We start from the raw sequence: 27,501 nt of genomic DNA, 5'->3' as shown, positions 1-27,501 counted from the left end.
TGTCCCGGAGACTCGTGGAACTCGCACCACTGATATTTATTTTTCCGCTGATACAACTCTGGGAGTGGTCTTGGCTTTCGGTAACTCTGCTCCTCCTTCGTCACGCTGTAAATTTTGGCGCGTGGAAGAGAGAGCGGAGTGTAGGACTCGTATCTGCCTGTGTATGAGGCAGATTTTTCCTTCTATGGGTCGCTGGCCGGAGATTGCTCCGAGGCCTTTGACTTTCCCTTTGCCTTATGGCCTTGGCCTTCAGACAAGGGTATTTGTCTTTTTTTCCCTCCCCCGAATTGAGGTTGGGTTTTCGCTTTGTTCCATTCTTCGGCTCGGATGAACTTATCCGAGGCATTCAGAGCTTCCTCCAAGGTCTGCGGGGTATGCATGACCATGAAGTCTAGGAACTTCCCGGGCTGAAGGCCATTATGCATTGCAAAAACGGCTAGCCCCTGGTCTAGCTGAGAGACGCTGGATGACTCGTTACTGAAACGGGTCAGATAGTCTCGGAGGCTTTCGGTTTCCCCCTGTTGCAGACTCATGAGTTCTGCAGTAGTCTTCTCTCGGCGGTTTTCCGTGGAAAACTTGCTCCTAAATTTGGAGGACAGATCATCCCACCCTGTTATGGAGCCTTGCTTTACTCCCTTGGAGATCCACGCTTGCGCGACCCCCTTGAGAGTGGTTGGGAAATATTTGCACCAAGTCGCTTCGGATCTGGGGCAAAGATGCATATGAGTCTCATACGAGGCCACGTGGTCCTTCGGATCCGAGGTCCCGTCATATGTGATGTGCGACGGTATTTTAACCGTGGGCACGTGCTCTTCCAGTATCCATTGCTCGAATGGAGAACTGGCGGGTAGCATAACGGCCTTGCCCTTGTTCCTGGCCGAAGGGACCGCGCTCCGCCCTCTTAGAGAGGTAGGAGTGGTTTTCGTCCCTGGCTGGGAAGTCTGGGCCTCGGCCGCAGGGAACGAGAGGCGACTGCGCACGCTCGGTTCCTTGCCGTCGAGTCGGTCGAGGACGCTTCGGCGAACAGTCTCAGGTTCTCGGTGAGTAGATTCTGGCCGAGAAGCTGAGCTGCTGCTCTTATGTGTTTCCGGTCGGGAGGATGAGGATCCTTTTAAAAATTGAGGGTTATTTTTCCTCTCTTTTTCATTTTTCCAGGTATCCTCTTCCCACTCTTCCAGTTCCCGGAAGGAAGCTTCCCACCATCATGGTCTAGCTTCCTCCGCTGATGCCGGGTATGCGGAGGGGTTCGATCACGAGGTGGTGACATATTTTGTGCCCTCATCGCCTCCATGAGCACTGCCAGCGCTCTTGCCACCTCCTCCGAGCTGGGCCCCGTCAAAGGGGTCCTCGGCCGAGTATGAGAATGAGGGCGCACAGTCGATGGTTGGCTTTGGGGCACTGAATGTGTCCTATGATCGGACTCACCCCTGCTAGACCGAGAGTGACTCGGCCTATGATGAGAGTCATGAATTACGGGAGAAAGGGAATCCTCTTTGTATGATCCTCCCCTTGAGCTGGCACCCTTGGGAGAGTTCCGGTCCGGCGAGGGTGATGGTGTAGGGGTTTTAGGCTTTTCGCCCGCTCCTTGACGGAGGCCTTTGCTCTTGCGTTTCTTAGCCATTGCTACTAAGATAATTGCAAGATGATCTTGGTTAGAAATTTGGCTTAAAGATTTTTGAAAGTCTTCCCCACAGACGGCGCCAAATTGTTTCGGGTGAAAACAATGGGACCTTGCCGAAGGTCCGATGAAGTGGTGAAGACTAGATTCGGTCCAAGAAATGTTGGGCCGAAGGTTTCCTGCACAGTAAACACACGTAAACTAGCCTCGGGGGTGTTGTCGAGGAAGGCCCCTCCGATGCTAAAGTCAGTACAGTGTGTAGAAAGAGAAGACTATGCAAGAGAATTAGTTGCTTGAGGCTTTGCTTGAATGAATGAGAATGAATGTAAAAATGTAATATTGATGGCTTTTATACCTCTTCATACATGGAGAAGTTGGGCCTTAGCCCAATTGGCTTGCCTTGAGGGCTGATCTTTGACTTTAGCACAATTGGAGAGATGAACCTTGACCTTGGGCTTTTAATTGGATCATTTAATGCCTAATCCCAATTGGACTAAATTGGACCCAAACAAAACCTATTAATCCTTAATTCGATTAAGGGCGATGAACAGCCAAACAAGGTTAGTCTTATGCGTGCTCCCTTTTGGATTCGATTTGAAAATCTGCCTTTCAATTGCCGTTTTGACGCTCACATTAAGGCTGTAGCCTCGATTATTGGTGAAATAATAGAAATTGAAGATGATTTGCTTGGTATTGGTAAGAACCGTAGGGTGAAGATTATGTTGGATGTTAATAAACCCCTAAGACGTTATTGCACTGTTAAAAATAGAGAAGGTAATCTTGTCAAAATTCCTCTGAAATATGAAAGACTTCCTTTCTTCTGTTTCTCTTGCCGGACGATGATCGGAATCAGGGGTTAGGGTGGGGAACTTGGTTAAAAGCTTCTCCAATGAAAGGCAAAAAACAGAGTGAGGAGGAGATTAGAGAACTTCAAGCTGCAAAAAAACTCTTGTTTGTCCCGAAACAATCACATGATGAGTATGAAATGGGAGAAAGAAGTGTGGTGTGTAGGGAGAAGGTATGGGGAGGGCCGAAAGGAAATGTAGAGGGGAGTAAAGAAAATGCAGGAGGGAGTTTGTTGTTGCTGGATGAAGTAGCAGGGGAAGGGAGCAAGAAAAAGGGGAACGAAAGTGAGGGGGTGGGGACAGCTGGTGGGGCAGTAACTAAGGTAGGGAATATGATTTTTAGTGGGGATTTGTGTCAAGGGGTTGACTCAAATAAATGGTTGTTGGGTGATGGACAAAGGGGCTTAGGTGGTGCTGATGTTGGTAGTCAATTGGGTAGTGGCGTGGAAAGTGTGGAGTGGGGGGATGCTGTAATAAAAATAATGTTGGAATACCCATATTTAATATGGGTGTGGGGAACAATGCTGCTCAATTTTTGAAAAAGACAAAAAAGAAAGTGAAGATTTCTCCAGTTAATAAGTCTAGGGGTTCTGCAATGCTGGTTGATGATGATGGGGGACATAAAAGAAAAGGCTGGGAGGGGATGGTGGTGGGGAACAAGTGGATAAAGGGGGTGATGTTAAGAGATTGAAAAGTGGCTGTGACAAAAATGATGCTAACTTTGAATTAACAGTAGCGGATGTTGGCGATGTCCAACACCGCGAACAACAATGAAAATCTTAGCATGGAACTGTTATGGGCTTGGCAACCCATTAACAGTCAAGGCTCTCCAGGATTGGTGTTGGAGAGAGCGGCCAAATGTAGTTTTTGTCTCGGAAACTAAGATTGATTCACAGAGATTAGAGTTGGTTAGAAATAGATGTGGTTTTACCAATGGGTTGTGCATTAGTAGTATTGGAAGATATGGAGGTATTGGGTTATGGTGGAGAGATTTGACTGTAAACATTAGTAGTTTTTTTCTGACCATCATATTTGTGGTGTGGTTTGCAATGCAGAGAATGTTCCAATTTGGAGATTGATGGGTATTAATGGGTGGCCGGAAGCTACTAATAAGAATTTGACGTGGGATTTGATGAGGTCTAATTATGCTTCCTCTACTCTTCCGATTGTGATTTTTGGAGATTTTAATGAGATTCTTGGTATGCACGAAAAAGATGGTGGTGCTACTCGTGGAGAAAGACAGATTGATGCATTCCGGGAGGCTATTGATGACTGTGATTGTAGAGATTTGGGGTTCAAAGGCAATGTATATACGTGGCAAAAAGGTACATCAATTGAGACTTTTGTGCGTGAACGACTTGATCGATATGTTGCTAGTAGTGGGTGGTGTTCATTATTCCCATCTTTTGAGGTAATTCATCTACCCATATGTCATTCTGATCATGCACCGATTTTATTGAAGTTCGGAGAAAGTGAAGTGGAGTAAAAAAAAGAATTTTTTTTTTAGATTTGAGTCACTTTGGTTGTCAAAAGAAGAATGTGGTAAGGTGGTATCTGATGCGTGGCTTGTGGGAGCTGGGGGTCCGATACATGAGAGAATAGCTAGGGTGGCGGAGGGTTTGTCATCATGGGAAACCACTACATTCGAGGAGATTAAAAAGAAAATAAAAAAGGCAGAATCCAGGCTTCAAGAGGTACAGGGGCAGCAGTTGGACGCTCGTCGTTTGAGTTTGTGTATCGAAATTGCTCAAGAGCTTAGTGAACTTCGAAGGCTTGAAGAATCATATTGGCATGCACGATCAAGGGCTAATGAGTTGCGTGATGGTGATAAAAACACAAAATATTTTCACCATAAAACAAGTCAGAGAAAAAAGAAAAAAACAATTGTCGGCCTATATGATGAGAATGGGGTATGGAAAGCGTCAAAGAATGAAACAGATGGTATAATTGCAGGGTACTTTAGCGACTTATTTGCTTCAACTGGACCAACCGAATTTGAGGAGGCTCTATCTGGCATTGAGAATAAAATGTCATCTGAAATGAATGACATACTTGACACGGAGCCGACGGCGGAGGAAATTAAGGATGCTTTGTTTCAGATGCACCCGAATAAAGCTCCCGGTCCAGACGGAATGCATGCTCTCTTTTTTCAGAAATTTTGGAGTATTATTGGCAGCGATGTCATTCGATTTGTTCAGTCGTGGTGGAGGGGCGAAATTGATCTTTCGGAGGTAAATCGTACTTGCATTGTTTTAGTTCCGAAATGTGATGAGCCTAAGCAAATGTCTGAATTTAGGCCTATTAGTTTATGCAATGTGTTATACAAGATCATATCGAAAACCCTTGCAAATAAATTAAAGCCTATGCTTGGTTCTCTTATTTCGGAAAATCAGAGTGCTTTTGTCCCGAACCGGCTAATTACGGACAATGCTCTAATTGCTTTCGAAATTTTTCACTCCATGAAAAGAAAGGGAGAAGGTAGAGATGGTAATGTGGCCCTTAAGCTTGATATGAGTAAAGCCTACGACAGAGTTGAATGGGTTTTTATTGAAAAAGTTATGTTACAGATGGGATTCAGAGTAGCCTGGATTGGTAGAATTCTGCAATGTCTATCGACGGTTTCTTTCTCTTTCAAATACAATGGGGCTATTTCTGGTGCTATTTCTTATATGTGCAGAGGCTTTCTCTACTCTGATTTCTAAGGCGGCGTCAAATAATTTGATACATAGAGTTAGTATTTGCAGGGGAGCGCCTAGGGTGTCTCATCTTTTCTTTGCAGATGACAGCATTTTATTTGCGAGAGCTAATTTGCATGAATATTCTAAAATTGCTGATATAATCAGTACATACGAAAGAGCATCCGGTCAGAAAGTCAATCTAAGCAAAACTGAAGTGGCTTTTAGCAAATGTGTGAAGTCGGAGAGAAGAAAGGAAATTATTGATACTCTTGGTGTTAGAGAAGTGAATAGACATGAGAAATATTTGGGGTTGCCGACTCTTATTGGAAGATCGAAGAAAGAAGTTTTCACTTGTCTCAAAGAGCGTATTTGGAAGAAACTTCAAGGGTGGAAGGAGAAATTATTATCTCGGCCCGGCAAAGAGATATTAATTAAGGCGGTGGAACAAGCAATTCCAACTTACATGATGAGTATTTTTCGGATTCCAGATTTTCTCATTGATGAAATTCACTCAACTCTTGCCCAATTTTGGTGGGGCTTGGATGGCTCGAATAGGAGAATTCATTGGCATAGATGGGAATACCTATGTCTACCTAAATCGAAGGGTGGAATGGGGTTTAGAGACCTAAAGTGCTTCAATTTGGCTCTCCTCGCTAAGCAAGGGTGGAGGCTTTGTGGTGACAATAATACAATGTTGCAACAAATTCTCAAAGCAAAGTACTTTAAATACACTGATTTTTGTGGTGCTTCGAGAGGCTTTGATCCGAGCTATACTTGGAGAAGTATTTGGGGGGCAAAATCGTTACTCCTTGAGGGATTGAAATGGAGAGTGGGTAATGGTTCCTCAATTAAAGTCTGGGAAGAGGAATGGCTAGGTGGAGATGATTCGAGCTCTATCCCGACGCCCCAATTGCATTGTGATATTGATTTGCGGGTGAGTGAACTCATTGATTTTGAGAATATGATGGGATTCTGAGATAGTGGCTGCCACGTTTTGTGAACAGGATTGCCGTAGGGTGCTTGATATACCATTGCCGTGTGTATGGGTTGAGGATAGGAGGTACTGGTGGCCATCGAAGTCGGGGATTTTTTCTGTAAAATCTGCTTATTGGCTAGGCAGATTGGGTAAGATAACTTCATGGGAATTGTTGTATGGAGAAAGCAAAAACCGACTCTGGCGTGAGCTCTGGGACTTGAAGGGGCCTCCAAAGCTGAGCAACTTTGTATGGAGGGCGTGTAATGGGTCCCTTGGTGTCATGGAAATGCTGCACTTTCGTCATATACAAGCCTCTAGCAGATGCTCAATATGTGGTGTTGAGAGTGAGTCAATAATTCATGCCTTGTTTCGTTGTACGCATGCTGTGAGTATATCGCAGCAGATTAATTTTCTTGAGCTTCTTGATGATGCCCCAATGTCCTCATTTCAGGAGCTATTCTGCTGGGTGTCGAGTAAATTAGATAAAGCACAGCTGAGAGTATTTTTGTGTCTTGCGTGGGCTGGATGGTGTTGTAGAAACAAGGCAATTTTTAGCAATGCAAATGACATTAATGGAGTGATGATTGCAGCAAGTTTCGTCAAATTGTGAGGACTATTGTGTATACAATGCTAGAGTTGGTGGGGGTGTATGGTAGTTGCTCCTATTTCCTTCTCTCGTCCGCCACATTCATCTTTTGTTAAGGTAAATACTGATGCTTTTGTGCCTAGCCATGGAAGTGTTTGACTTGGTGCTGTCGTGAGGGATGAATGGGGCACAATTTTGATGATGGCTACGAAAAAGACCTCGTGCAGATGGACCTCAGATGTGGCTGAAGCTGCTGCCGCGTGCTATGGTGTTCAGATTGTGAGCAGACTCGGGTTTGCAAATGTTATCCTTGAAGGCGATTCGATGAATGTGGTTCGTGCTATTAGAGACAAGCAAGAGGGAGCGGCTCCAATTTTTCATTTCTACGAGGATATAAGTAGAATGAGGAATGGTTTTACTAATTTTAATTGTGTTCATGTTAGACGGGCGGGGAATACCGTAGCTCATTTAGTTGCTAGAAGGGATTTGGGTACTAGTAATGAATGTATTTGTTCGGATCCTATCCCCCAAAGTATACAAACTTTGGCGGACCTTGATTTAATAAATTGATTCCCCGTGTTTGTCTTCAAAAAAAAAAAGTGATTTTGACAAAATTTTCTAATCTAATTCATCTCATTTGAGCTTAGAATGTGGAGAAGATATTACGAAATACGAGTAATATATAGTTTAGAAAATTCTAGCTAGCCCATGAGAGTTTTTACTAGTAGTTTGCTTCTGATATCACAATTTTCTAGTGAATCTATACTATATTAAAAGGCGTTCCTCTTTTAAAGGAACGGTGCCACGTGACACTCTTCAAAGTATGTGTGCTACGTCAGAATGTTACGTCATCATCCAAAGTATATGTACCACGTAAGCTAGCTACTTCATTTGACAAAATAAAATATTCTTTGAACAAGATTCGAACCCATAACCTCCAATACATATAAGTAATACATTCACCATCTCGACCAACTATTATTAATATTTCAAGCTGCACATAATATTATATATTCCTTTCATTTATAAAGTAAAATAAAGGTAATATAATTTATTTATTTTTAACAAGATTAGAATATAAAAACATATGATGTAAAAAAAAGTGACATCGATCCGAGGCAACGCCCAAACCTTTCACACACTTACTATACAAATAGTCGAACATAATTGCTAAATTAAAGCAAGAAGTACACAAACTAGCAACACGGGGCATCGCCCGGGGTACACACTAGTTAAATTATTATAATCGATTATTCTTTCAATAACAATCTTCTAAGTTTTCATCACCTCCGCAATTAAATTAAATGTCAATTTATGCTAAATTATATAAATAATTTAGGGTTTGTTTGGCATCACTGTGGTTTTCTGTTGAATCAAAAATTATTTAAACTTATTAAAATCATGATAATTTTGAAAACTGACAACAGAAAGTGGAAATATCTTTATCTTGTTTCCTGCTATTACTCCGTACTTTTTATGTTTTTTTTTTATAAAAAAAAATAGGATACCGTTATGCCAAACCCTTACCTTTACTTTTTTGTACCACTATAATTTAACCGAAAAACATTAGTAGCAATTATGTTTTTGAAGCCTACTTTCTCAATTTAGGGCTTGTTCTCTTCACCTATTTTTGTTGAACATAAATTTTTTTATTGCTGAATTGAAATTGTTTTTGCAGAATTAGATTTTATTTTTTGCAAAACTAAACTTATTTTTAACTGAACTAATTTTACTTACCTGAATTAAAATTAATTTTACTAATTAAAACTTATTTTCATTGATTATTGTATTTGTTCATTAAACTTACCGATTTTAACTGAATTGGAATTATTTTTACTAAATTGAAGTTATTTATTAAAATTAATTTATTTAAACTTGATCTGATTAAAATTAATTTTATTAAATTAAAATTATTTTTAGTGAAGAGAACGAGGCCATAATCTCTCTATTTTTTTAATAACAGCTAATTCTTATAAAAAAAAATAGAAAATGGGAAGGGCAAATTGAACAACGAAAGATTAAAACTAAAGTAGTTGATTAGGATTGAATCACAATATCACATGTAATGTTCGGTAAAACTATTGATACAAGTATTCAATTGCATAATATCGATTTTGCAATTTGTTTTTCTTTACTTATCCCATTTATAATGGAATATGGTAAGTACAAGTTCTTACATAAACTCAGAATGACGCATGTCTATATGCCCCCAACCTTATAGTAATCGAATTATACTCCTCCTTAGATCTCATTGTGGTGGTTTACTTAATTAAGTTGGTAACCTAATTATTGTTCTAACTTGTTCTCTTTGGGTCTGGAATGAACCTCATCACATATATATCATTATTTCACAATTTAATATTATGCTAATCAGATTATAATCTCAAAATCTTTAAATCAATTCCAATGACAAGCTAATTGTCAAATTAGTTTGTAATGTCACATAAGCTTTTAAGCTAGTTATCTTTCTAGCTAATTTGAGTCACAATAGCTTAGTGTTTAAATTATTAACTTATTGTTTTCTTTTAACATTTTTTTTGACAACTTTTTCAAGCGAATAAGCAAAGCTAATTTTCCTGGCTAGCTAATTGCACATTCTAGCTTTAATAATGGTCAAACTAGTAGCTATAAACTATTTAAAATTGCAAGCAAGTCCGCCTTAACTACAATCATTAGAGTTGCTCTTATTTGATTAATTATATTTGACAATACAAAGTTTTGAACCTTAATATAGTTAATTGTCAATTTATACATATAATAAAAGTTGATATTCCATATTTTGAACTCGAAACATATATAAGAAATTAAGAATATTCAACATGTGACTGTCACTATGTTTTATGTAGCTTAAAATTAATATAACTAACTAACGATGGTTAAATGTAAGCCAACAATTATATATGTAAATAATAATGTTGAAGCTTAAGAGTTTTGATGATGATGAACACAAAGAGCAAACTTTAACAAGTGAGATTTCGCTAAGTGTTGTTAGTAGAACAGGTGAAGTTGATTTTGGAAGTATAAGAGTAGCCTATCTGTGAAGATTCAAGGAGATTACAAGGAAAGTTAAAATAGAAAAAGAGTTCCTTAACAGGAACATGAAGACAACAAGTTCCACAGGAATTTGGCCTGCGAAGTTCCAGCAATTAAGGTGCTGGACTGCGTGAAGCCCAAGTACCCTAACCTACAAAAATTGACGAAACAATCTAAGTTATGTTAAGTTTATATTTTTAAGGATTGTTTTAAATATGTTATGTTATTTTATGCATGGAATTATTAGAAGCGTGGAAAAACTTGGCAAGCTTATAAAAGGAAAGTTTATAAAAGATAAGTTTTAATTAATGAAAATATTTTCTAAAAGATTTTATCTGATAAAATCCGGTACTAAGAAGATAATATTCTTTTTATAAATTTATCTTTGATAAGTTTACTAAAAGATTTTCCTTACAAAAGATTTACATAAAAACGTGTTTTGTGACAATCGGCAGTTTTGATAAATTCTATCTTTTGAAAACCCTACTTGTTATATGAGTTCATTTGTATATAAAGTAGTTTTCACATTCTACACAAATTGTGAGTTTATGCGTGAAAAATCTGAAGGGAGATCTATTGTATAAGTTTGCCGAGTCTAACTTTGTCATATTAGTTTTGGATTCCATGTGTAGCTTTCCTTTCATATATTAGAAGTCAATTGTTTAATTTGTATTGTTTTGGTTTTGGATGTGTGAATTTTTTATTGCATACAAATTTGTAGGCTTCTATAGTGAAGCTGAGTGAGTAAGTACTCTGGGAGTACAGAGTGAATCTAAGTCAGGGTTTTACTTTGCAGCAAGTTCAGTCTGGAACTTGTGAGTTTATGTCTGATTATAATAGGTTGTAACTGTTGTGTTTGCCCAGTTATAGTGAAGTGTTTTGGTGTTTGAAATCACTTAGGAGGGTCGAGGTTTTACTTCCAGTTGGGCCTGGAAGGTTTCCTCGTAAAATACTGTGTGCTATGCAAGTTCCTTTTACATTTATGTTTCATATTCTGCAAAAGTAGGCATAAGGAACTCACTACAATTCACCCGCCTCTTGTAGTGTTCATCTCAACTAACAAATAATATGTCAAAAGTTAACGGGGAACAGCTAAAAATTGACTTAAGTATATCTTATACTAGCGGGTGATTACAGAGTATGTATGTAAAATGTAATAATGCAATCCATCAAGGTGTAACATTCAAACATATAGGCAATGCGTTAGCATTTGTAAAACATGTAATGAAATATATGAATAAAATATAAATAATACGAGGAAAAAAAAAAGTAAGTGTGTTGGGCCCGTATGAATATATGACCCAGTACATTTTGGGCACCACTCCATGATCAAAAAGTATAACGAATTAGACAAAGCGGCTCGATTGAAACAAGTAAAGAAAGCGAGACCAAGAATATCAATCAAGAAGATACTTGCCAAAAATATACCTACAGAACAAGGAAGAGAATAAATTAAAGAGATCTCCTACACTTTGAATATATTTTCAATATCTATGTAACCCTAGGAGTTCCTAGGTATAAATAGGAAAATTCTGACATTATAAAACTTATGTATGCTCACTCACATTTAAATATAAGCTAGTTATTCTACTTTTGTCTATGGATCTGCATTCCTGTTGAACAAGGAAGCCTGTCCTTACTCAGTATTGTGTCTCTAAACTTGTCTCTTTGATCTTATTGAATAATTATTGCTTATTTATTGCTTATTTACTGCCTTGTTATCGTTCTAAATTGCTTTATATATTATTGGTGGAATGATTGTTATTACCCCTCAAACGCTAGAAAATTCTTAGATGTCCTAGATGAGATTTGCCTAAACAATTTGGCGCCCACCGTGGGCCTGATAATCAATTAACCTACCAATTCACCAAAAAGCGAGACAATCACCATGTCTGGACAGCCAGTACCCTTTACCATTGCCGAAATCAATGAAGGAATGAACGCATTCCGTCAAAACTTAGACCAGCAGAAAAGCCAAATCGAAACATTGTTGGCCCAAAAGGTTCAAACCGAAGCCAAACTCACTAGCTTAACTAAACAAAATGAAGCCCTCTGTAGCCAAATATAATCAGTTGCATCTAAAACCGTTAACAACAGAAAAAGTACCGAAAGTATAGCCATGCAGCTTGATATGTCTGGAACCTTCCACACCCCTAACGGGGAAAAAGGATCTAACAGTAGGGAAATTCCCCTAGAACTAGATTATCTGGATGCAGGAACTCTCAAGAAGGAAAGACATGAAGGAACTGAGCAGGGAAAAATAGAGAAGGTGGTTAAGGAGTACCTCAAGGCATTTGAGGCCTAGATCGCCAAAATCCCTAGAGTGTCAAAGCCCATGGAAGAAGAAGCAGCGGATGGCTATATATAGTCTCCTTTCTTAGAAGAGATCGCCATGGTAGAAGTGCCAAAAAGGTTCAGCACACCCAACATGGCCATGTACAATGGAACAACGGACCCTGATGAGCACGTGTCCCTTTACAAGCAAAAGATGATGACGAGCTCAATCCCTAGAGAGATTAGAGAAGCCATCATGTGCAAAGGCTTTGGATCCACGTTATCAGGTCCAACCCTAACTTGGTTCATTAATTTAGATAATGGGACAATTCGATCTTTTGCAAGAATGGTGAATCTATTCAAGATTCAATTTGCTAGTAGCAGAAAAATCGAGAAGCAATCCTCAGATCTGTACCGTGTTGTGCAAAGACACGGAGAATCCTTGAGGGACTATCTTAACAGGTTCAACAGGGAGAAGATTGGGATACAAAAATGCGATGCTCCTACAACAATCGAATCATTCAGAAGAGGTTTGCTAGACCATAGTAAGATCTACAAAGAGTTGACCAAATATCCCTGTACGACCTTCGAGGATGTGCAAGCCAAAGCTATGGCTCAAGTCAGATTTGAAGAAGATGTCTATGCAAGAAAGACCCCAGAGCCGGATCGCCAATCAAGAAGGAACAACAACTTTCCCAGGAGAGACCATCAATTCAAACTGTATCAGCGTTCCCGCTTTGATGAAGGATCAGTCAATACTGTCGAGGAGAAATTCTCAGATTGCAGGGAAGATCCTGAACTCCCACCTAAATTGCATGAATATTGTTTCAATGTTAACCTTGCAGGAGTAATTAGGAGCCTGAACAAGATGGGAGACACCGTGCAGTGGCCTAGAAAGAGTGACAGGCCTGGAGAGAAAAAAGATCCATCAAGATGGTGCGATTTCCATTCAGATATTGGCCATACAACCGATGAATGCGTTGCGCTAAGAAAGGAGGTTGCTTACTTGTTGAAGAAAGGATATCTCAAAGAACTCCTATCAGACAGATCCGAGGCCCCAGGAAGGGAAAAAGAGTCCATACAAGGTGGCCCCCCACCTCCTCCTCCCATTGTCAAAACCATCTGCTTCATATCAGGAGGTTTAGAAGTATGCGGCCTAACATACTCAGCAGCGAAGCAGCATGCGAAAGAAAGCAACAAGGATCAGTCTGACAGAAGGGAAAGGTCAAAAATGGAGATCCCTATCATGTTCGAAGAGAGCGATGCAGTGGAAGGCCATCATGACGGCCTGGTAATTTCGCTCCCAGTTGGAAACTATATGATCAAGAGAATCCTTGTTAACAATGGAAGCTCTGCAAACATCATCATGCTTGATACCTTGAAGCACATGAACATCGATGAAAAGAACATCATCAACAAGTAAACAATGCTGGTAGGATTCAGTGGGGAAACAAAGAAGACAAGTGGGGAGATCACATTAGCCACCTATGCAAAAGGTGTCAATTTACAAGTCAAGTTCCTAGTGATCGACACCTTATCATCGTACAACAAGATTCTAGGCAGACTATGGATACATGAGATGAGAGTTATTTCCTCCACATATCATCAAGTCATTAAATTCCCTACCAGGTGGGGCATTCAAGAAATCAAAGGAGACCCTAAGGAAGCTAAAGAATGTTACAAGATAACCCTGAAAGCAACCTCTGCAGAGAAAGGTTCGACATAGCAATCAGAGGGTCAGCTGGGCTAAGAAAAACTGAGTATAGCAGAAGAACAAGAAGCCGCAGAAGTCCAGCTGAACCCCAATCACCCAGACCAGAAAGTCAGAATATGGTCAGAATTGAATTCAGATCTTCGTCAGCAAATTTATGATTTCTTAGAGGAAGAAAAAGATGCATTCTCTTGGACTCATGAAGACATGAAGGGAATTCCCCCAGACGTGATCACCCACAAACTGAACGTAGACCCAATGCATACGCTAGTAAAGTAGAAAAGAAGAAAATTTGCGCCAAAAAGGAACAAGGTCATCAATGAGGAAATCCAAAACTTGCTGAAGACAAGAAAAATTAGAGAAGTAAAGTACCCAGAATGGCTTGCTAACGTAGTGGTCGTCAAAAAGAAGAACGGAAACTGGCGAATCTGTATCAACTTTACAGACATCAACAAGGCCTGCCCAAAGGATCCGTTCCCATTACCTCACATTGATGCCATGGTAGATGCAACAGCAGGGCACGAGCTGCTATCCTTCATGGACGCATACAGTGGGTACAATAAAATCCTAATGCATAAAGATGACCAGGAAAAAACCGCTTTCATCACTAGTCAGGGAGTCTACTGCTACAAGGTAATGCCTTTTGGATTGAAGAACGCAGGAGCGACATACCAGAGGTTGGTGAACAAGATGTTTGAGGAACAGATCGAAAATACAATGGAGGTCTACATAGACGACATGGTAGTAAAATCCAAGAAGGCAGCCAATCATGTCAAAGACCTTAGAGAAGCCTTCTCTATCTTGAAGCAATACGACATGAAGTTAAATCCTACAAAGTGCACATTCAGAGTTCAGTCAGGAAAGTTCTTAGGATACATGGTAACGCAAAGAGGAATTGAAGCCACCCCGGACCAAGTTAAAGCCATCCTGGATCTGGAGCGACCAAAGTCAAAGAAGGAGGTACAAAGCTTAACAGGGAAAATTGCAGCACTGAACAGGTTCATCTCAAAATCTTCAGACAAGAATAGAGCCTTTTACGAAGTCCTGAACAAGAATAAGGAATTCAAATGGGAACAAGAGCACGACGAAGCTTTTTAAAAGTTAAAAGAATACTTGGCCAACCCGTTGATACTCTCTAAATCTAAAGAAGGGGAGCCACTCCAATTGAACCTCGCAGTATCAGAAGGGACGATCAGCGGAGTCCTCACCAGAGAAGAAGACAAAGAGCAATTTCCGATCTATTACGTAAACAAAACCCTACTCAGTGCGGAAACGAGGTACGCATCCTTAGAAAAAATCATTTTAGCTTTAGTTACTGCTTCAACAAAGCTACGTCCGTACTTTGAAAGCCACTCTTTACGAGTACGGACCAACTACCCCATCAAGGCCATCATGAGAAAGCCAGAAATGTCGGGAAGGATGGAGAAATGGGCCCTACATCTGAGTAGGTACGATATACAACATGAGCCTAGAACCGCAATCAAGTCACAAGCTCTAGCAGACTTTGTAGTAGATTTCAGCCCAGCCCTTGAGGAAGAAGCACAGAAAGAAGTTTTGGCCTTACAAGAACCAAAGGCTACGCAGAAATGGACACTCCATACAGATGATGCAACAAACATACGCGGCGTAGGCCTAGGAGTGGTACTGACATCACCACAGAGAGACAAATTAGCACGAGCAATAAGATGTAACTTCAAAGCCACCAACAATGAGGCCGAGTATGAAGCACTAATCACAGGGTTAACTGTCGCAAGAGATATGAAAATACAACATCTAGAGGTAATCTCAGATTCCTTACTCATGGTAAATCAAATCAATGAGGAATACGCAGCAAAGGACGCCAGGATGATAGCCTACCTAGAAGTCACAAGAAGGCTTATTAAGGGGTTTAAGGAATTCAAGATAGACCAAGTACCCAGGAACTTAAACACTGAAGCAGACGCCCTGGCAAACTTGGGGTCAAATATTAACCCTGAAGAATTCAGAGCAATCCCCCTAGTACACGTACTTTCTCCAGCTATAGAAAAGGAAGCAACTATGAATGTCCACGAAATCCAAACAGACCCTGTAGGGGAGGAAGAGAGCAGTTGGACGAAACCTCTCAAAGATTATCTCCAGGACAAAATAGTACCAGCAGGGAAAGTAGCAGCCTCAGCACTTGCCCTAAGGGCATCAAAGTATTGCCTAATCAGCAACGTACTCTTCAAAATGTCTGTAGCAGGTCCCTTCTTACGATGCTTAGAAAATGAAGAAGCGCAGCAGGTCCTACAGTCCCTACACAGTGGGAAATGCGGAAACCATTCAGGAGGAAGAAATCTGGCCAACAGGGCACTCGGGATGGGATACTACTGGCCTAGCATGCGAAAGGAAGCCGCAGAATTTGCCAAGAAATGCCTAGCATGCCAGAAACACGCACCTTTAACACATAAACCATCTGAAGAGTTGCACCCCACATTGACACCTTGGCCATTCATGAAGTGGGGAATGGACATTGTAAAATTACCTCCATCGTAAAGATGTACTTCTTAGCAATGACAGATTACTTCTCAAAATGGATCGTAGCAGAAGCATACAAGGAAATCAAGGATAAACACGTCATCTCATTTATCAAAAGGAACATCCTAAGCAGATTTGGATTACCAGCAGAGATCATTACAGACAACGGGTCCCAGTTCATCAGCAACAAAACCGCAAAGTTCTGTAAAGAATGGAACATCTCCCTCATCACGTCTACACCAAGGTACTTGCAAGCAAATGGACAAGCAGAGTCAAGCAATAAGGTCCTAATAAGCAACATGAAGAAGAGGCTAGAAGGAGCAAAAGGGAAGTAGGCTGATGAACTACCCAACATATTGTGGGTAGACAGAACAACCCCAAAGGGCGCAACGGGTCACACCCCCATTTCATTAGTGTACGGATTTGAAGCAGTAATCCCAACAAAAGTGGAAGTCCCCACAGCAAGGTATGGGTTGATGACAGAAGAAAGAAGCCAAGCTGAACTAATGTATAACCTAGACACGATAGAGGAACTAAGGGAAGACGCAAGAATGAGGATGACAGCCTACCAGCAAGAAGTAGCAAGGTCCTTCAACAAGAATGTCAGAGTGAAAGTTTTCAAATTAGGAGATTGGGTCCTCAGAAAGGTGTACGAAAATACCAGAGAAGTAAACGCAGGAAAACTAGCGCCCAACTGGGAAGGACCATACAAAATCATCAAGGTAGTAGGCAATGGAGCCTAGAGACTCAAGAGCGCAGAAGGAAAAGAGGTACAAAGAAGTTGGAACGCAACACATCTAAAACTCTATCATTTCTGAAGAGAAAAGGTACATATTAATCATTTCAATTTCGTTTTCTTTTTACAAAAATACAAAATACAAAAAAAAAAAACAAGAAAGCAACAAAAACACAAAAAAAAAACAAAAAAAAAAACAAAAAAAAAAACAAAAATCTCTAACAGCCAAAGGTAGCACGACAGGTACTCTTCTTCACCAAAACTTTGTCAATTCAATTTATATTCATTACGAGTACTGACTTTGGCATCGGAGGGCCGTTGGGGAAACCACGGCCACCCCTCACCCAATTCTGTTTTGCAAGGACAAACAGCTACGCTGCCATACAAAGCACAAGAAGACGACAACTATCTATCCCTGCAAGGAGCAAAGCACTAGCAGCACACACACGTAAGCAATGTTACGTACATACTACAACTGTAATACAACTGTGATGCAATAAGAAATACAAGCACAACATAGCAAAAGAAGTAAGAATACTTAGTTGCGAAAAGCAACAAAATAAGCAAATCATCCAGCTGCAACAAGGCAGCACAAAAACAAAACAAATTATCCAACTGCACTAGGGCAATAAAAACAAACATTCTTCAAAGAAACTTAAATATTGTTCACAGGTGACACAGCCACATGGAAACTAATTTTCCCCAGTGTTATCAGTAGGGACATTCTCTTCAGCAGCAGACTTGGAATCTTCAGGACCATCCTTGGCATCCTCGTTCATGGGAGAATCAACCTCTTCATCAGCATAGGCTAGCAGCAAGGTACCAGGAGCAGCAGACCCTGTAGGGAAAGTTTAATCAAAGGCAGACTTCTCAGCATCATAGTCCCATGCCCCGTGCTTCCCTTGCTGATAATCCTCCATCATCTCCAAGCGCGCCTTTCCAAAATAATAACTAGCTGCATCAATAGAGTCGTTTGCAGCCTCCTTCGGAGTACCCTTCAGCGCATCTCGATCTGCAAGGCATTGCTTGTACTTGGTCCTTTCAGCCTTCAAAGCATCAGTGGCAACCTTATACTTATCAACAAGGGCATCACGCTCCTTCTTCATAACAACATAAGCCTGAGTGAACTCTGACACCTTGCTCAACACACCAAGGCACGACTGAAAACTCTACAGAATATCACAACAAGGTTAGGAGACACAAAGGGACACCCAAATTGATTTTCCGATTTTTTTTAAAGGAGTATACTATACCTGGAATGACTGCGCGACAGCCTCTTGAGAAAGGTCAGCGAAAGTCTACGAGGACTGGCGCTCCTTGAAGGCTGGGAAGAGCAAATTACCCACATGGGGAGCCAGAGAATCATAAGAGAAGTCAGCAGCATCAACGTCAGCAGGAATCTCAAGCTTCCTCTTAAGATTGGTACGAGGAGGGAGTGGAGGAGGAGCACTCCTTAGAGGCTTCACATTAGCTAGAGCAGGGACGTCCTCTGAACCCTTAGAAGAGGACCGTGATCTAATGCGACCCAAGATAGAAGAAGAACTAAGCAATTCATGAGACCTCAACGACCGAGAAGTATCTACAAGAAATAGGACAAATTCAAAAGGGAATACAGCAAAAAGTACAACAAGGTCTATAAGGAACAATAACGGATTTTATAAGAAGCGTAAGAAGCACAAATACAACAAACCTAACAGTGCATATAGATTAACCCTAAAAGGAAAAGCAAACAGGAGGACAATAATCACTTTCCAACAACAACATAAAAAAACGTAATCGACATACCACAAGCAGATTTGCAAACAAGAGCAGCACAACAACAAGGTGTAGGGACAACAAAAAGGAATACAAACCTTGAGACATAGCAGGAGCGACCTTCCGTTCAGAATCAGAATCATCCAGGGACTCTATCGGGATAACTGCCTCGGGCTGTGTCAATTTGATGAAAGATCTCTCGTCCACACTCAACTCGTACAGCTTATCAACCAAAGATGGAGATTGAGAGCGTTGCTTCAACTTACTCACTGCAACCATCAAGCAAATAAGCACAAATCAACAAAGAAGGAAAGCAAGACACAAAAAAACAAGAAAATAAAATACCTTCAGCCTCAACAGTGTCAATAAAAATATCACAATCATCACCCAACGTGTCAATCCTCACAAAGAAAAACTTGTGATACCACTTCTTGTCAAACGCCTTCTCCAAGTCAGTCACCAAAGGGCCAACACCATCCTTCAAACGGAGACCAACCCGACCCTTACCACCGGTCCTAATAGTATAAGGATAGCATAAATCCCTCACATCAAGTTCTATACCCAATTTCACACTTAGCAAATTGAGAATTCTCAAAACCCTCCAAGTTTGGGGCAACAACTGACAAGGCGAAACCCTAACCCTAGACAGAAATTGACGAACAAGGGGGGAGAAAGGGAAGGTATGCCCAATCACAAAGGGACACTCAAAAAAGCAGACCCAACCAGGGGCAGTCCAGTCAGCTCTTTCCCTAGACGATGGAATTTTCACCACCACTCCATCAGGAAATCGCGCAACTACAACAATCTTTTGAACCTCCTCCTTTGTCACTGTTGAAGGATAAACATCCTTAGCAGGGAAGACATTCTACGCAACCAAAGACGGCTTCTTCACACCCTTGTCAACCCCAGCAAACACTACTCTCATAGTATCGCCCATCACAACAACACAAGAGAAGCAAAGAAGTAAAGAAACAGGGAAGAACAGAGAGGAAAGAGAAAATACCTGAAGAAATTCGAAATCGGGGCAAAGAGTAAAGTGACTAGACAAGAGCCTGCACACTAAATAAATACTGGCAGAAGAAATAAACCGCACTTCACGATTACCGAGGAAATTGCCTTAAAACCGCCACCACGCTCTTTATTTTTGTTAACCGTTGAAATAACTTCCAAAAATTCGAAAATCCCTCAACGGCTTCTTTAGGTAATTTTCACCTTCAATACTTGAAAATAAAAATTAGGGGCAATGGTTGGGCTCGTATGAATATACGACCCAGTACATTTAGGACACCACTCCATGATCAAGAAGTACAACGAATTAGACAAAGCGACTCAATTGAAACAAGTAAAGAAAGTGAGATCAAGAATATCAATCAAGAAGATACTAGCCAAAAATATACCTACAGAACAAGGAAGAGAATAAATTAAAGAGATCTCCTACACTTTGAATATATTTTCAATATCTATTAACCCTAGGAGTTCCTAGGTATAAATAGGAAAAGTCTGACATTATAACACTTATGTACGCTCACTCACATTTAAATATAAGCTAGTTATTCTACTTTTGTCTACGGATCTGCATTCCTGTTGAACAAGGAAGCCTGTCCTTACTTAGTATTGTGTCTCCAAACTTGTCTCTTTGATCTTATTGAATACTTATTGCTTATTTATTGCTTATTTACTGCCTTGTTATCGTTCTAAATTGCTTTATATATTATTGGTGGAATGATTGTTATTACCCCTCAAACCCTAACAAATTCTTAGATGTCCTAGCTGAGATTTGCCTAAACAAAGTGTACCTTTCGAAAGGAACATTCGGGGTAAAAGGATCCTAGTTTATATGTTGCCAAATTAATCTAATGAGTTTACCTTCTATTTACAGCCTTTTAAATTTAGAAAACCCATTTTATAATCAATAACTGAAAGAACAAATATATTATCATTATGTCTTGTGCATAATAGATGTTTTGTATACAAATTAGTCATTTCAAATACATAAAATTTCACTTTTTAAAAGGTTGACTAAATTGAGGTTAAATTGTACAATATGTCTGTTTTGTACAAGTTATCTTTAAATAGTGTACATTACTTTTACTCTTATAATGCTACCTGTTAAAAGTTAACCTTTGTTTAATTTGGTCTACAACCCTCCCCCCCCCCCCCAAAAAAAATACCCAACTTCCCCTTGTTATTGCCATTGCCTCTCCATTATAAACTCCTACTATCATCTACTAACATTTTTTGTATCTCTACTAATGTTAGGGTTGTTTCGTGACAAAGCAATCTAAAAAACATGTATTTAAGGTTTCTTTTTCAATCTATAGGAATAAGTTTCTAAGCTACTTCACCTTTAAATGGTCCACAAACCCCATTGTCAATATATTGTCATTGTCCCTCCATTACAATCACCGCCATCACTCTCTCATCCAATTGCACCTTTATTACTATCTAGACTAGTTATTTTCGTGATAGTTAAAGCTTAAGAGTAGATTTTTTTTTTCTCTCTAGAGAAATACATTTTCGAGTTACTTTTTTTAGATAAAATTCATCAATTGAGCTAGCTAACATACACAGTTATACATTATGGAACATCTATGTCGAAATGAAAGTAAAAGAATAAGGACATGGATGAGGATGGGGATGGATATTATGGGAAGGTTGATTGAGAAAGAAGTTTGAAAAAGAAGGAAGGTTGTATAAGTATGAACATCCGTGTTTATATTTAACTCTTCATCAAGTACCATGTAATCACTAATTCACTCCACGTCCAAGCATGGCATGTGTACGTTGACTTAAACACCCTCTCTTTCCCACCATCCTTGCCCTAATTAAATGCCCTGAAATCTAGGAATCTTTCACTTAACTTTCTTCCATGATCCTTGTTTTAGCATATATGGAAATATTAAAATATGGAGTAACAACAAAATAAAAAGAAAACTAACCTTAGTTAATCCATTATATACATTTATTTATTTAATTTTTTTTTGAGAAAATCCATTATATACATTTAGATTAATTTTTCTTAAATTATTATTTTAATGGCACAATATTTCTATCGGGTGAAATTTAGTTTTCCTAATTCGCTAATAAATTTGTTCTTTGTATTGAACTTAACTTGTTTTTTCCTAAACTTAAATTAATATTTACTGAGACTCGTTCATTTCACCTTATTTTTGTTGAACTAAAATTAATTTTATTGAACTTAAATTATTTTGCTGAACTTAATTAGATTATTTTACTGAACTAAAATTAATTTTATTGAAGTGAAATTAATTTGCTGAACTGAAATTACATTTACTGATTCTCTATTATACCTTTTTTTAGAGTTACTGATTTTTGCTGAAATGAATTAATTTTCACTGAACTGAAATTATATTTATTGAATATTTTTGTAAGGTGGACTGAACGGTCTAAATGTTACTTATTTTTACTTGATATTATTTTTTAGGTGAAGTGAATAAAATCTTAATTTTATCCTATGGTATGTTTAAATATACATGTAATTATGTACTTGTATAATGTTAGATTTAGAGTTTCTCATTGGAGAAGATCCAATCCAATCTATCCTTGCCCTCCTATATTCAATGATCACATGGGACTTTGTCTAACATTAATTGATTCATAACACAAATTTTAAGGCCCACTTTTGTTAGCTTATTCACAAACACTTGTATTTAAGCCCACTTGAACTTAAACCCTAAGTTGGGAACATAAAATTACACTCAAATATAATGCCACTTTCTTCTTAACTTCATCTTTTGGTTCTACCCACATGTCTTCTACACTACCAACATCGCTGTCTATTGTAATTGTACATTTATCTTTGTGGTCCTTCTTTCTTCTTAATTATCAATTTATACTCTTACCTTTTCTATTTATTTTATTTTTCATGTATAGTCCACCTTATATTATAAAGTTATAACCTTGCTTGTTCAACTTCATTTTTCCAAAGATTCTCCTACATTTTTCTATGCTCATTTTTGTCACTTACATTAGCAAGAACTACTAGCTAACCTAGCTTAACTAAGTTTACTTAATTAGCTTATTACTTCGATTCTCGGGTGTTCATCCGTTGGCCAGGTTTTTACGATACATTAAGAGACAATGTCTAGCAGAAGGTCAAGGCAGCAATCAGGAAGTTCAGGAATCTCCGATGATCAAATCATTCAACTTGTCTCAAAGTTGCAACAACTAGTTCCTGAGGTTCGCCAACGTCGTTCCAACAAGGTAAGCTATCCTAACTATGTATTTTATAGCTTCATCCTCGAGATGGTTTGCAAGTTTGTACGTTGTACTAGATAGTTATATATGATGCTCTCTTGAACAATGCCAATGTTGTGCTAACTACTAACATGTAAGATGTAGTTTTCTTTAACAATGTAGTATAAAATGATTTATATATACGTTTTTGTAAGTTTAGATAAGTTCATATTAGTGTGACAATGAAGAACATTACTTATTTAGGTGATCGAAAGAAATGAAGCCTATATATACATAAGCTTGAGAAATATATATAACTAATTTAACTGAAAATTGTGGTGGATAGTTCTATCAAGATATTACTACAGTTTTACACTTATATATATTTGAGTAACCATAATTTTGACTTTTTATCTTAGTAGTTATAATGCTTCACATAATTCAACCACTTTTCATAAGAATTGTTCAAAGCCAACTAATATTGACTTGTTCTATTGATGAGAAAAAATCTTGCTTTGAATTTATATTTTTCTACAACTTTTATCACACCTTCGAACAATAATTTGCTCCAAGGTAGGTTTAGTTTTTATTTCTACTTTTGGATGGTAAGAAAAGAAAGTTGAACACTACCTTTTATGAATAACTCATACCACTTTCATTAATTTGAGGCGACGAAAGTACACTTTTAACCTTAAGCGGATAAACATGCTAATGAAGTAAGACTAAACATAAATTGAAATAAATAATACAAAGGTATATATTACGCAAAGGGTAAAATCGTCATTGCATACGAAGATGACTCCAAGGTAACATACATTATAATTTTTTACCTTGTTATTGACGACCATTATATTGAGGCATTGACCAATGGCTTGCTTAAGAAAATTGTATAATTACTGTTACAAGGAAGTTTCTTTAGAGGTGAATACATACAAATGTTGGTTATATTAGTTATTATGGTAGTGAGAGTAATTGAGGGCTCACATGCCCATGATAAATAATTTCTTAGAAAGTGCTAAAGGCTAAAAGCGACGTGACTTACTATTTAAATGAAATTTCTAACCGTTTGGGCCCTAAACTTCGCCGTACAATAGTATAAGCTAACAACTACTATAGGACAACCAAGAAAATAACCTTAAATGAAAAAAGAGATAAAAGGAACCAACCTAAAGTGATGTTTTCATGGTCATTTTTTGTGTGTTTTAAGTCACTCTCTTACTTCTACCATGCCGTATTACCATGTAATGTATGCAATGCAAAGAAGATATTTATCGGATCATTCGTTATGTATACCTAGGTGCAAGTACATACACCCGTGAACAGTTTTTTTTGTTCATTTATTTATCATGAGCTCTAAAAATTATATTGACGTAAGTAAACAATGATGTCTGGTAAATCTGAGTGTATGATAAAGTTTTGGATTTCATATAATACAAAATTATTTTGATTATAATGTGAAAGTTGTCATTGGAGCTATTAAAAAGTTTAAAAAATAAGCTTAATACGCCAATATCTCGATTCTCAAATCTAAGCTTTTTTCCTTTTCTCATGCATATTTACAAATTAGACCAATTATATTAATTAATGTGCCAAAGATCGTGACTTAACAATACATTATGATAAATTTTAACTCTTTTGCTTATGTAATTACGGATCAAGACAATGCAATTAGTCTCTTAGTATCAAATGTCAATTTTAGTTTTTTTTTTTTTTTTTTTTTTTTTGTAAATTTGTTTTTTATTTGTTACACTATATAGAAATTTCATTAAAAAAAAAAATTAAATTAAAGTTAGAAATACTCAAATCATATAAATATCTTATTTCATTAGAAAGATAAAAGTGTTTAAATCTTTTGATAGGTTCACCAACCTTATGGGAGTAAAAAATCCGTAAATCATATACTTCCTCCGTTTTCTTTTAGATGCAACACACCCTTTATCGCGGTAATTAAGAAAGGTACGTGGGATTTACATGATATAATAAACTTTAAAATAGAAAGAGTGGTTGTTAGAAGTGTAATTTAGTGGGTCATGTGCTTTAAATAGGGAAATAGTATAGTTTATCTTAAAGTAACTTTCCTTTTATAGTGTGTTGCAAGTATTGTGACATTTCCTTTTTAGGGAAGTGTTGCAAGTAAAAGAAAACGGAGGAAGTATATATTTTTCTTAGTAGGATAAACAAACCTTCAAAGAAAGACCTTTGTCACCAAAAGAAATGCAAACAAAAAGTTCAACATCCTTCACACTTTAAAGGTATTTCCCTAATTTAATCAAAACCTTAATAGCATATATTTATCTTTAGATGGGAATTATATAATGTTAATGAAGTCTCATTTTTGATAAACCAAATATTTTAAGCATATTTTACGATCCTACCTTCAACTTTAAGCTTCCTAACTTAAAGGAGTTAAATAAAGTCTCTACATTACCTTTTTTTAGGTAAAACACAATTGGTCAAGCACAGTTACCCTTGATATTGTATACATTTGTTTGGTTAACCATCATTGCCCATTAATTTTTAAAAAAGAAACATTTAGCTACAAAATGGTAAGTTTATTTAAAGTTGTTGTCATGTTAATTAAAATGATGGTTGGAGTGTTAGACAACTACTTATGAAAATCAGGAATTTACTAGTTTAGTTTTATATAATAAAACAATCATATCAATTTTTAGTTAGATTATACCTTTAAAGTTGGATTTTTGTTTTTAATTTTTTTTTGTAAGCTCCACCTAACTAGAGAAATTTCTAAAATATATACTTCCTCTATCCAAGAATAATTAACATAATCAAACTTGCCACACATGTCAATGCACTACTTTGATCTTATAATATATATACAATCAAATTTTATTAAAAAATATAAAAAGTTTGATCTTATAAAACTCTAAAATAATTGAATATTTCACAACATATATTATCATTTTTTTTGGCCAAACTTTTTTTTTTATAAAATAAAGAAATTTTGGATCATATGTCAATTGTTGCTAACCATATTATGATTTATTTTTTATTTTTTTATTAATAGGTTTCGGCTTCAAAAGTTCTTCAAGAGACTTGCAACTACATAAGAAATCTACAAAGGGAAATGGATGATCTTAGTGATCGTCTTTCACAGCTCTTAACCACACTTGATGCTGATAGTGAAGAGGCACAAATCATTAGGAGCTTACTTAATTAATTAATCGATTAATTAGATCACATATCTTAATTAAGGTCAATGCTTTCATTTTTATATAGTGTTACCTATTATTCTAGCTAGGATTAATTAATTAAGTAATTAATTTCGTACTAAATGAAGCATGCATGGACTAGGAATCATTAGGTACCTAGATCTAGCTTGTAATGCAAATATATATATATCGAATACATATATATAGAATATGGCCTTCTGTAATTAAGCTCTTTAATAATAATAATTTGCACGCAATTAGGCCCTTTATGTAGATGTTAAGCTAGTGTTTTTTATAATTTCTTTGACTTGATGACTTTTTATGTTGTAAAAAGAGCATAATCATTTGCACGGGGTATGATTAGTGTTTATAAGTTGTTTCGGATGAAAACAATCGAATCTCGGAAGATCCTTTTATCTTGAGGGAACTTGGTCTCGGTCCGAACGACGCCGGAGCCGAAGGTTTCCTGCACAACAAATACACGTAAACTAGCCTCGGGGGGAACGCCGAGGAAGGCCCCTCCGATGCTTAAGTCAGTATATTAGAGAGAGAAAGCTGTGCAAGAGTTTAGTTGCTTGAGGCTTATTGTCTTTTGTCTTACTCTTACTCTCACCAAGAATTGACCAAATTGTTGGCTTTTATACCTTGGCTAATGAAGGAGGCGGATTGGGCCCGGAAATCAGTTGGGCTGGGCCAAGCTGATTGGGCCGTTGACTGACCTTGACATGGCTTTGAGGATGTTGATTTTTGACTTTAGCATATTTGGAGAGTTGAACCTTTGCCTTGGGCTTTTAATTGGATCATTCAGTGACCAGGCCCAATTGGACTAAATTGGACCCAAACAACTTGCCCCCCAGACCCGATTTGGAAGAATGACGGGTCGGGTTTGATTTAACCAGAAAAGGAGGGAAGTGAATGATTTGCTGATCCAAAAATGTGAATTTGAACCGTAATTAACCCATGATTAATGAGATAACAACAGTTAATGTGGATGATTGCGGAAGTTGGACGGGTAGTGGGCGATTTAACTGCAAGGTCGTGTGTTTAACGGCTACTTAGTGGGGTGCTTGAGAGAAATTGAAACGCAGACTCCTTGAATTCCCATTTCTGGAGATATAAATAGAGGCGCGTCTTCTCTCCCCACTCACTCATCAACACAAACCCAGAATTCTCAAGAACGCTCAAGAGCCCGCATCAAAACTTCGCAAATTCCCCGAGCATTAAGCTTAGAAGCTGAGACCTGTCACTACCAATTCATAAATCGGCGGCTTTTGCTTCAGATCAAGGTAAATTCCTTTGATTTTATTTCATCTTTCTTCGACTTTGCACTCTTTCCCCTTTTTCGACTTTTTCCTTCGAAATTCGTCAATGGTGAGGGGAGTTAGAGGTGGAGCCCGTGCTCCAAGAAGAGCAAGGCTAATCCCCG

At 38.1% G+C, this 27,501-nt stretch overlaps 3 protein-coding genes across 3 annotated transcripts; all 3 read left to right on the top strand.

Moving 5' to 3' along the window:
• Positions 1–12,128: 12,128 nt before the first annotated feature.
• On the top strand, positions 12,129–13,433 carry LOC110689024. The gene has a single exon (XM_021865774.1). It carries the CDS (start codon positions 12,129–12,131, stop codon positions 13,431–13,433), a length of 1,305 nt encoding a protein of 434 aa, XP_021721466.1.
• A 1,695-nt stretch (positions 13,434–15,128) lies between these two features.
• On the top strand, positions 15,129–16,235 carry LOC110689023. The gene has a single exon (XM_021865773.1). The coding sequence runs from the start codon at positions 15,129–15,131 to the stop codon at positions 16,233–16,235; it is 1,107 nt and encodes a 368-aa protein (XP_021721465.1).
• A 6,219-nt stretch (positions 16,236–22,454) lies between these two features.
• Positions 22,455–26,439, top strand: LOC110688940 (transcription factor PRE6-like). The gene is made up of 2 exons (XM_021865688.1): positions 22,455–22,932; positions 25,931–26,439. Exons 1-2 carry the CDS (start codon positions 22,810–22,812, stop codon positions 26,081–26,083), a joined length of 276 nt encoding a protein of 91 aa, XP_021721380.1. The 5' UTR covers positions 22,455–22,809; the 3' UTR covers positions 26,084–26,439.
• Positions 26,440–27,501: the final 1,062 nt, after the last annotated feature.

This window comes from Chenopodium quinoa, unplaced genomic scaffold (assembly GCF_001683475.1).
Source record: "Chenopodium quinoa cultivar QQ74 unplaced genomic scaffold, ASM168347v1, whole genome shotgun sequence".
NCBI lineage: Eukaryota > Viridiplantae > Streptophyta > Magnoliopsida > Caryophyllales > Amaranthaceae > Chenopodium > Chenopodium quinoa.
This window is presented reverse-complemented; position numbering and strand designations above follow the sequence as displayed.

Coding starts and splice junctions, on each gene's coding strand:
- LOC110689024 (XM_021865774.1), top strand. CDS start 12,129: ATGGTAGAAGTGCCAAAAAGGTTCAGCACACCCAACATGGCCATGTAC.
- LOC110689023 (XM_021865773.1), top strand. CDS start 15,129: ATGTCGGGAAGGATGGAGAAATGGGCCCTACATCTGAGTAGGTACGAT.
- LOC110688940 (XM_021865688.1), top strand. CDS start 22,810: ATGTCTAGCAGAAGGTCAAGGCAGCAATCAGGAAGTTCAGGAATCTCC. Junction 22,933..25,930: donor GCCAACGTCGTTCCAACAAG/GTAAGCTATCCT, acceptor TTTTATTAATAG/GTTTCGGCTTCAAAAGTTCT.